At 35.3% G+C, this 11,500-nt stretch overlaps 1 protein-coding gene across 1 annotated transcript in view; it reads right to left on the bottom strand.

The window, feature by feature from the left end:
- The window catches only part of LOC117101702 (adhesion G protein-coupled receptor L4-like), a 21,513-nt gene extending 10,013 nt beyond the window's left edge, over window positions 1-11,500 (bottom strand). Inside the window, exons 1-17 of the mRNA XM_033241735.1 lie at window positions 11,369-11,500; window positions 10,347-10,431; window positions 9,822-10,039; window positions 7,770-7,920; window positions 6,971-7,158; window positions 6,399-6,546; window positions 4,975-5,205; window positions 4,085-4,189; window positions 3,797-3,913; window positions 3,478-3,590; window positions 2,997-3,188; window positions 2,704-2,775; window positions 2,475-2,619; window positions 2,121-2,264; window positions 1,047-1,131; window positions 826-928; window positions 210-256 (exon numbers count right to left, since the gene is read on the bottom strand). Coding sequence (XP_033097626.1) covers window positions 210-256; window positions 826-928; window positions 1,047-1,131; window positions 2,121-2,264; window positions 2,475-2,619; window positions 2,704-2,775; window positions 2,997-3,188; window positions 3,478-3,590; window positions 3,797-3,913; window positions 4,085-4,189; window positions 4,975-5,205; window positions 6,399-6,546; window positions 6,971-7,158; window positions 7,770-7,920; window positions 9,822-10,039; window positions 10,347-10,407 — 2,120 coding nt within the window. The 5' untranslated portion in view covers window positions 10,408-10,431; window positions 11,369-11,500. The remainder of the gene's footprint in view (window positions 1-209; window positions 257-825; window positions 929-1,046; window positions 1,132-2,120; window positions 2,265-2,474; window positions 2,620-2,703; window positions 2,776-2,996; window positions 3,189-3,477; window positions 3,591-3,796; window positions 3,914-4,084; window positions 4,190-4,974; window positions 5,206-6,398; window positions 6,547-6,970; window positions 7,159-7,769; window positions 7,921-9,821; window positions 10,040-10,346; window positions 10,432-11,368) is intronic.

The raw sequence follows: 11,500 nt of genomic DNA, 5'->3' as shown, positions 1-11,500 counted from the left end.
ATATATATATATATATATATATATATATATATATTTGAATTGTATTTGTATTGTGATTTAACTGTTTTCCTTTTGTATGGACATGAAATTCCGAAATAAAAGATGAATGAATGAATAACAATAATAACTATATTACTAATGATAATAATGATTATAATAATAAATAATAATATTAATGTTAATGACATTACAGTAATGATAATACTTACGTAGAATCTTCATTTAGGAACACACATGTTGGATTATTATTTGAATCCTAGAAAGAAAAAATGGTGTTCATATTAGAATCGATATTAAATGGTACAATCTTCGTTCATTCGTAAATCATGAAAAAAAACCCCATTATCTAAGAAATCAGCCTTCAGTTAAATGTTACCCTAATACACATTAAACATGATTGTGTTTGTCAGTTTCAATAACCGAGACGGTGTAATTACATAATCACGAAAAAGTATAAGTGTGTGTGCTTTTACACTTGTTGTACATACTGTGATTCTTCATCGAAGCCCTCTTTTAGTTTCGTTTATGCAAATTTAATTGTAGTTTTGTTAACCGATGACTTCTGGTGTGTGTGTGTGGGGGGGGGGGAGGGGGTGGGGATGATGGTGTTTCGTTTTTCTATCTAGGTTTGTAGAATTATCAATAGACAGACAGAACTTGTTTTGGCGCCCTCAACCATTGAAACGTGACTGATCTGTACCATTGATTCAATAGCCAAATAAAGTGTCCACAACAGCTGCTGAAACTAGCCGGTCAGATGGATTTCTTTACGCGAAATAATTTTTTTACTTTATACCCCTGGGAAACGGAGGATTTAGCACTTACATTGGTATGTTTTATCACAATTACTACTGGATCCTTGAGGTTTTGAAACTTGACGTTTTGGTAACCAATGATTTTTCCTGACACGATGTCACCATTTACATATCTGAGACCAAAGTGAACGGTTTAATTTTTTTATACAAATATTTACAGTTGTGAATGTAGATACGTCTAGTTCTTTCTAAACGTCACACAGTTATGGTTACATAATAAACCGCACTTACTTTTGCTGGTCATCTGCACCAGACGATGATGCGTTTAGTAGGCTACCGATGGTCTTAAATCTAGCACTGTAGATTGCAACAAACTCTGTGAATATAACACATCATATTTTACTTCAGTTTGAATTACCTAGATTAAATGACAACCATCGTTCGAATTGAAGATGAAGGCAAGTCTGATAACTGTGGATGAATTTAATTTCTTTTCATTTGTTTCGTCCAAAGAACATTAACATTGACAACACAACATAACAGAGAGCAAAAACATCGCTCAATTGGCTGGACAGGATTGCCAAAAAGTGAACTAAATCACTGTCTAGTGACTCTCCGATGCCAATGAGAACATAAATTAACTAGCATCAAATAGTCAAGTAAAATATCAATAAAGTATATTTTAAAATATACATGCACAAAATCATCAATGAAATCACTCAAAGGTTAATAAGATAAAAACATAAATACAATAAAAAAAATACATACAAGATTGCAGCAAAAAACAAATGTTAAAATATTCAGTTTACGAAGGTAAAATGCGAGATACGAAATATAAAAATAGAATTATTGCTTAGCATAAAATAGTTTTAAAGTTCTGATAAAAGAATCAATTCCAAAAACAAGTTCATCTCGGACATCAATGGGAAGTTTATCCCAAACTCTCGGAAAGTTATTAAAAACGTGAAATTTAAAACTATTAGTACGCGAGTACATGTGTATAATTTTAAAATGGTCGGTGTATCTATTATAAAGACATTTTGCAACAAAAACCATGCATATACTATATTCAAAACGGTTTTTAAACGTGTGATAACAAGACGTTGTATGTATGTGATATCACGCGAGGAACACGCCCTTGTCATTCTGCGTTGGATTGATTCAACCTTCAGTGGGCAGATCAAGCAGGTACACCATGTTCAATTATTGGACGGACTAAAGCGTTGTACACTTTTTATATGATATACGGGTCATGGGTGGATGGCAATAAGCAATCATATATTATCTATGATTATGATATATGTAATAATTTATACGGGAAATGTTAAGCAGCAATGAGGTATATGGACAGAATCGATTTCTTACCTGGTTCATTGTCTGTGTCAACATCCAAGATTGATTCTGGCATAGAGATACTGCTACTTTGTTCGCCATCAACTTCTTCGCCACCAAACATAAAGCTTCCTGTGTTACTTCCACTTGCGTTATTTATTACCTGGATATTCAAATCTAAAATGTCGATTTAAAAAGACAGTTAGGCCCAGTGAGGTCTAGGGGAGGGGTACAGGACCGCCATTAGAAAACCTTGGTTCCTGCGTTGGAAAGAAGTTAATTGTTAAAACTGCTTTCTGAGAAACTGAGAGTGATTAAATCAAATAAGAGAAAGGTTGTATGGTACAACTGGGTCATGGCACCTCTTATATGTATCACAAAACTTACCAAGATTCTTCAGTTGTACTAAAGTCTGATCGTCACTTTCATCTGCCGAACCATTTAATTTCTTTGCTAATTTGTTCTTCGCTATTGTTTCAGCCAACAATTCAGTAGAGCTTAGAAGCGATGTGGCCGTTTGGGCGGCCTTATCCTATAGTCGGAGACAAGATTTGATAACTAATCGAACTCGGATGACAAATATAAATACTGATTGGCAATTGGAAGTCAAACTTACTGGGTCGTTGGTATTCTTCCAGGCAGACTCTGTAGATGGATCGACCACATTGTCAACACTCTCACCAAACAACTAAGGAAGGTAAAGTGAAAATGTTGATGTGATCAAGTTATAACCAACTGACTAATCTAATTATCAGAAATAGTGTTCACAGTTCGCCGATTGGGAAATAATAATAAATTTTAGTTTTAAGGTAAACATCTATTTTAACTTAACAGTAGATTTAACTTCCCCCATGACATTAATTTGATTGTACATATTCCATATCTCCAACTGGTCGAAGCAGCGATTACCTGCACAAGGCTATCAACATCCTCGACATCAGTGTTACTTGCAGCGGACGCAATAGTTGCAAGAGCGTCTGTGGCTTCAATCAGATCAGCAGGAAAGAGCGTGGATTCATTGGATGTTCTGGTGATGTTCTGGACCTCACTTAGAACGTTTAGAAGAGCATCCTCTGTTGGCGCTTCTCCAAGTTCGTCAACCTAATATAATGAAATTGGCTCATTACCCTAGTATATAAATTAAGGGTAGATAAAAATACTTTAAAATGTTTTTAGAAATGTAGGTACACACTATTTGTTTTTTTTTTAAAGATTTTACATGGCCATGTCATTTTCACGAATACTAATTAAATTGAAATGGCATCAGGTGCATACTCACGTTAGGTTTTATACAACATTTCTTAATTTTCCGGTATAAAGCATACAACCAATTTATTATGATGTCATAAAACCTAAGCTTATGCCAATACCAATCATACAGTATATTTACCAGTATGCTGAGCGCAGCAAACTCAGGACTGATGCATTCAGTCAAATTTGGATTGCCCCATTGAACTCCTATAGGGTCGTCAGAAATGACCTCACATCTGCGTGTTGCTAGACCTGAGTTTGGAAAGAAAAACGCCAATCGCTAAAGATATTATGTTGATAAATAATGGATAGTATTTTGCTTATAAATTATTGATAACAATAAATTCAGTTTTATCAAGTAGGGTGGTTTAATTACGTACTAGGAATTGATTATATATAATACTAATATGTGTTTATTGTTATATTACGAAAAAAAAATTCTAAATTTATATTTTTACCTTGTGCCCCTTCAGGACATTTTTGTGTGTCTACTTGGTTTGGATCTGCTCGGTTCCATGAAATGTAACTGCCATCAAAGTTGTCTTGTTCTGCATCACAGAACGGTATTTCCGAATCTAAAAAGAAATTTTCAATTTAATTTTTTTAAACATTTTGTGCCCATGCAACAGCGAGTTACTATTTAGTTATTTACTACAATATTTTTAAAATGTATTTCTTGTTTTTAAAATGTATACTCTGTAAACTAACTTTTTAATGAGTCTCGTATAATCAGTCAGACAACCTACCTAGTTCACATTTTTCCCCACGGTAGCCATCGACGCATTCACAAGTAAACCCATTTATGGTCTCACTACACGACCCGCCGTTCACACACGGGCATTCATCAATATCTGAAAGAAAACCAAAATGTAGCTCCATGTTAGACCTACACTTCGATAAAATTCAGGTCACCGAACTCCAACCGAACCAGTGATGGCGCCAGTGGGGGGGGGGCAGGGTGGTCATTTGCCCATCCTTCGGTCAGGCCTAGACCCCTGTCGTCTGACGAACGACTAGGTCGTCGGACCAAAATAATAATAATAATAATAGAAAGTTTTCATATCCAATCCCAAACATTGTGGTCTAAAAGCACATTTAGGAACAAATTAAGCCATAAAAACTCTCATGAACCCTAACAGGGATTTTTTTTTATTCCTCCAACCGAACCAGTGATGGCGCCAGTGGGGGGGGGGGCAGGGTGGTCATTTGCCCATCCTTCGGTCAGGCCTAGACCCCTGTCGTCTGACGAACGACTAGGTCGTAGGACCAAAATAATAATAATAATAAAAAATTTTCATATCCAATCCCAAACATTGTGGTCTAAAAGCACATTTAGGAACAAATTAAGCCATAAAAACTCTCATGAACCCTAACAGGGATTTTTTTTTATTCCGGGCCGTCGACCGAGGCTTTGTCGTCGCCTTGGTTCGGAACCCTCCATCGGACACACCTGACCCCTTGTCGGCAAATTTCTGCGCCACCGCAGAATCGAACTAGTGTCGGTAGTTTAGTGGCATTGCTGTACAATAAGCTGGTTCGCTGATATTGATCTGTTGTTAAGTGTACTCACAAAGCACTGAATCTACGTTTAGTGTAACGAATCGTTTCACTTTTAATTGAGAGACCTTGTGCTTACCTTCAATGCAAGTAACACCATAATAACCATCTTCACAAATGCATCGAAATTGGTTGATTTCATTCACGCATTCTCGAACGTTTACGCATGGATTCGATTCGCACTCATTTACATCTTTCTCGCACAACGCACCTGTAAACCCGCTTGCGCATGAGCAGCTGAATTCCGTGTCATTAATGTTGGAACAAGATCCACCATTTAGACATTGGTTGGACTCACACGGAAGTATTCCTGTAATTGGATTTTTAAATCAGAAACAATCTGAATGAACCTTGATTTATTCTTAAAACCTAATACTGTACATCAATTTTCAAACAATAAATTTAAATCGCATTTCCTGTCAGTCATCACGATCAAGTAAATCACGAAGCAATCAAGAATAAACTTCACACCTGGTTACTGTCATTGAACATCTGCAGTATTTATGATCCTCATCAGTAAACCAACTGACGTTCGTCAACATATGTAGTACTTTTAAACATTACCTCATGGGTTATTGTTCACAATTCCATCCATAAAAATAAAAATGGTGTACGACGTCAATAAGATTCAAGATGTATCATTTAAAAACACCTTAGAAAAATGAAATGAATTATGTGCATGTTTACTTTAAAATTTTAGAAGTACGAATACGAATATCAAATTCAGACGGGTATTGAAACGTTAACACCTGACAAAATATTAAAAAAATAAAACACCAAATAAATACATATGCCGACAAGTTACCTTTCAAAGTCGGTGTTAATTCCTTATTGTAGATTTTCTTGAAAGCTTCAACAGCGAAATATTTGTAACTTAATATAATGTTCCGGTAAGCCCCACTCCCTCGGATTATAGTTGCCAAGGTCCGACAGTGTGAAACTGTGGACGTAAAGCCAGGCACTCACTCGGCCAACGCGATTCTATGAAGAACGTAAGGCGACAACGCGCGCGCAACGATCAGACGACCACCCACAATCACCAGACGGAGTCGCATGGTCCAGCGCTCAAAGGGAGAGGAATCGGACGATGTACGACCGTCGTATACGACGCAGTGAGTGCCCGGCTTTAGTAAACACGTGCGTTTGTAGGACAATGTGTGTGTGTGTCTATTCGACAAGCGCGTATTGCTGGCCCTCTTCTGATTGGCCAGTAGTTAAATTTCATTGACACCCCGTCAGTTACTCATAGGAAAACTCCAAGTGGAGAAATTATGTGATAGCTAAAATTAAATCGTATCTTCATTACATCGTTGCCGCACCTGGAATGATTACGTGAATAAGCAAGTGACTGATGACGTCATCGAGAAGACAGCGAAAATCCGACAAGCAAATTACACCGACTTTGAAAAGTAACTCTAAGTATCAACAAACAAAATTCAAAATGATTTAATGTAAAATTAAATATTTCTAAAACAAATGAAAATGTGTGAACGAGCAACTTACGTTCGACAGTGTAATTGAGTTTGAACTCAGAATGTTCACTTCCAGAGAATGAGATATAAAGGTCGCTGCCGGTCGAGGTATCTATCGGCCTGTTGTTGCCACATGTAGTTGGGAACATTGTTGCGGTAGCGTCTACTCCATCATAAACCTATAATCAGAATGAGCGTTTCACATTTTTAAAGAATCGGTGGTGAAATTTAAAAATTACAATAACAATTGCTCATTGCTTAACAGGATCAAAATACAAATTTCCAATCAGACAATACAGAAAACCATTAAATATTATATATACTTTATATATATACTGTATATATAGAGTATTACTGTATATATAGAGTATATATATACATATGTGCATATGATATATATATATATATCTATATACAGTATATATATAAAACCATATGATATATATACATATATATATATAATTATCAAACATATATATATCATATGTATAAATATCAAATAAATAAATAAATATATTATATATTTATTATATATAGGCATATATATATGGAATCTGTCTCTTATACACATCTAGATGTGTATAAGAGACTATTAAACACTACCTTGAAGAAGTCGTTGTTGCAGCTATCAATGTACACCTCATAATCTTCGTACTTTAGTACAATCTTGTAGCCGTCCTCAGTACCGAGTTTCCAATTGCAATTGATTATTAAGTTGGTCGGTGGGTTTGGGTACATCGGGCTTTCTAGGGCCCCACCGTTTGTTGCGTCTATGATACCATCACATACTCCTGAACAATAACCAAAAACATTTCATTTTATTTTATATTATTTATCTCTTCTCATAAAAATGATAAAGTTATTTAAATCAAGACGATAAATAAAAAGAAAAACACAAAAAGGAGTCAGCCAAAAGATCAGATTTAAAAGAAAAACAAAGGGCTAAATCGCAAATATTTTGTCAAAGAAAAAGCAGTGTATACAGAGCATAAAGCCCTGTCCAGTCTATCAAATTCTATTTGAAAAAAATGGTCATCATGACATCAAATCATGACCATATATATGTGGAAGCGGTTTGGCGCAGTGGTTTCCCAACCTCGAGGTCGGGGTTGCAATCCCTCGCTGTGCATTTCGCTTGTGTCCTTGAGCAAGACACAATATCTGCATTGCTTCTCTTCACCCAGGAGTATAAATTGGTACCTGGTGGGGTTACTTGCTCCTGCGCTGATTACCAGCAGCAACACTTAGCATATGGACCCAATGACCAGGGAAAAAGAACTTCTGCGCTTCGTAACTGAAAACAAAATAGCAAGTAACAAGTATATGAACATATTTGGGCATACATCATTTTTTGTTCAAATAAGATTTGATAGTCCGGTCTGGACTTAGGAAACGAATTTACCTGTGTAATTGAGTTTAAACCCTGAAAAGGCATTGGTGTTATCACTGAAGAAATGTATTGTTACATGGTTGCCAGGGGACTCTATAGTACCCGGAAGATTTTCTCCGCACCATTTACCAAGCGACGTCGGTGATTCGCCTTCAGCTATAATCTGATCATTAGAAATCAATTATCAAACAAATATTTAATTGAAACATTAACAAAGTGAATGGTAATAGATGTTTTTTTTTAAGTATCTAATGACCTATTTTTTTAAGTGTGTGGATGGGTGTGGGTGTGTGTTTGTAGTACTGACATTGTGCAGGAGATATTAACGTCTATCTATTATTTACCGTAAATGATCGAATAAGCGCCTCGGCGCTTATAAAATTTCTAGAGGCTTCAGTACGGCACATATTTTTGAGAGCGGCGCTTATAAAAGATATTTGCCTGCTTCCATGCCCTTTCTCGTGTTACCTATTTCAAGTATGCCCGTAGTTTGGTAGGCCTATCAGTAGGTCTTAAGTCATCGTAAACCAACGTTTATGAAGAAATGCTTGTCTTAATTATGTTATTAATTCATTTTAGCACTGTATATATTTTATTTAAAACCATGTTTCTTAAAGTGTTTTATTACACACACTGGTATACTTTCGATTAAGCGCCGCGGCGCTTAACGAAAAATCACGTTGGTGCGGTGCCTATTCGAGCATTTACGGGAATTACTTCAGTTCTCTCCAATGAGAGAATTTATTTCAGTAGGCCCTATCTCCCGGCCTCTAGCCTACAATACAACTATCAGTTTACATGAACACTTTTTTAAGTACCTTTTTTGTTTTCTGGACAGGAATACAATAAATTTTATATGTGATATTATAGAGTTTTTGTCTTTCAATTTGAGTAGGCCTAATTATCTTAAATACAACATATTTGAGACGTGGTGTGGAATGCATCGATCTCTTACATATCTATACCCACGGCAATTTAAAACAAAATGAAAAATTTACCCACTTTTGCAAACTGTAATGTATGCATTTGATATAGGCCTAGTAGTGTGTAGGCAAGAAATGTAAAACCCCAAAACCCACTGTGTCGCCAGGACGTAAAAATTCCCGAAAACTTCCCCATAATAAATTAAAAGTAAACCTGAATTATTACCAGTAACATTAGTAATGTTATAAAAGCAACGCAACTGGTGACTGCGTATATGTCCCCAATACGATAAAAATATGAAAAACGCTAACAAATATAAAAATATATAAATCGCTCATTGAAAAGGATCACATGTCTCACCACGAAATGAGACGCATCCTTGGTGAAATCATATTGAGGTATTCACCAAAATAGGTCAAAGGCAACATTTTTACAAAATTTTGATTTTAATGTTTTTGAATAACTTGATACTTATATTTTATGATTGTGTACTTTTTAAGTGCATTTTCTTACTAAAACAGTGTTCTCTTCGCATATTCTGTAAATCTAGTCCTATTATTTGAACAGGTTAGTTTATCTTTCAGGCCGATTTTCTCAAAACCTGGTTCTCATACACCTAAACTTGAAATGCTAACATTTCTGGATCTATTTATCCTAGTAAAGCCATTCAAAGACCAAATTAAAGCTTATAATGTGTTCTACCAAAATGTAATATTAACTCATTTTTTGATTTTCTAACGATGAGACTCATTTTGTAGTGAGACCTCACTGAGTTTTCACATACAGTACCAGTAAATCAATATTATCTTGTATCAACCTAATAACTAAACCCTGGTTTCTGTAGAATTAGTAGGCCTAAATTCGGAAACGCTGATTGGTCGGTCGAATCATGGTGCACTGAAAATAATGTAGCGAATGTTGCCATTTTATAGAACATAGGCCTAATAATAATAATAATAATAATAATCTTTTCAACCATATTCTCAACAACAGTTCTTTTCAGTACTATCTACGAGGTGTACCGCAATCATTGATATATAATCTTTTCAATTAGGCCTACTATTTATTTTTTTCAGGTTTATCAGCCTAACAGTCAGAAGCAAAAGTACGGTACACCATGAAAATGACAAAATGTCGTACCTCAACATAGTCATAGCAACCTTGCTCAGTACCACCTGGTTCAAGATGGAAGTTGACGAAATTTAGTTTAATATGGCTTCCCTCTGACACTTTCACTGTCCACCAACAAGATTGTAGGTTTTGATAGGCTGCTACGCCATAGTTAGCATTCTGAATAGTTCCTTCCCATGAATTGGAAGACACTGGCGGCGAACTGCTGCAATTGCCGTGTACTGGAACTGCAAAATACGAATGTTGGCCTATTCATGGTGGTGCAGAGAACATATTGTAGCGATAGATTCCTCATGAAATATTGCAAAATGCATGAATAAATGAATTGAATAATGAACTGGGGTAGGCTACTAGATGACTCAGTTCTCCTACTTTCTTATTTTCTCTGAGGATCTTCTCTGTCTCTATTTTGTTGTAATACGTTGTAATTCTACACCGTTCATAATTGTGAAATTGGTGATACAAAATAACTAAACTGCTTATCCCCCTCTAAAACTGCCCCTTGAAAGGATTTGTATAACGCATAATAATTACCTGAAAATCGCGAAACAACCAGAAGACAGGCAATTACTACGAGACTAAGATCGTCCCCCATACCAGTAAACAGCAAAAAAAAGACCTACGAAAACAAATCCATCAAAATATAACAAAATAACAATGTTACAAATTAAAACATAACATGAATAGTATAAGACCTAATTGATTGTAATTTCAAAACCTGAAAGTAACAGGTAATGTATCAAAACTAATATAAAATTCGTTAAATGTAGATTGGAACGTCAGACCAGTTCTATAACGATGGCTAGGCCGTGCAAAAAAACAATGACCAACTGGTATAGAATATTCTATGCCCTTTGCAATGACACTCTTTCGTCAGAAAGTTATGGTAGTACAATAAATGAGGACACAAACTCAATGAAATTTTAATTCCTTTGTTCATTGCATTGACGTTGTAATAATTCTGTGAAAACTATATAAATTTTAAATTTCAACGAAGAGGAATTTTCAAGTGAGTCGCCCTAACCGGGATTAGAAACTGAGAACTATTCAAGCCCTTACCAACAAGGCCATTGGGGCTTCGTTGGGAATTAAAATTTGATAGAAGTAACTAATTTTCACTCTCTGTGCATTCCTGTGATATATATTTTTTAAATACCTTTGCCAATTTCTCTTTTTTAACGTTAACATTATTGATTATACCACAAGTACAAGTAAACACAATGTAAACAAATAGATAAATGGCAATGACAGTGCTCGAATAAATAGAAAGTGTATTCCGATATATAAATTTTAAAGGAAATTAAATAAAAATGAGTTAGGCCTAAGGTTATAGGAAGACTCATATAAATAAGAAATCGGACAAAGTTTGGTATCTGCCTCAGAATAAAATGTTATTGTATGAGTACTTTTGACCATAGGTCATCATCAGGTACCTGATGGTGGTACAATCATCGTAAAAATATATAAAATTGGCCTGACACAAATCGTATTCAAGACCAAACACGTAAATTTCTTAAGCATATATTTCGATTAAATATTATCCAATTAAAACTTACTTTTATGATTCTTCAAATCAGTATGTATTTTCAATTTGTAAACAAATATTCTGAAATGCAATGTCAACGTCTTGAAGGCGAAAATCCAAATCGGCAAATGATGCTGGTTATAAGTACAGACCCTTAAGCATT

Source organism: Anneissia japonica, unplaced genomic scaffold (genome assembly GCF_011630105.1).
Source record: "Anneissia japonica isolate Jap-2015-1 unplaced genomic scaffold, ASM1163010v1 scaffold180_len884964_cov147, whole genome shotgun sequence".
NCBI lineage: Eukaryota > Metazoa > Echinodermata > Crinoidea > Comatulida > Comatulidae > Anneissia > Anneissia japonica.
This window is presented reverse-complemented; position numbering and strand designations above follow the sequence as displayed.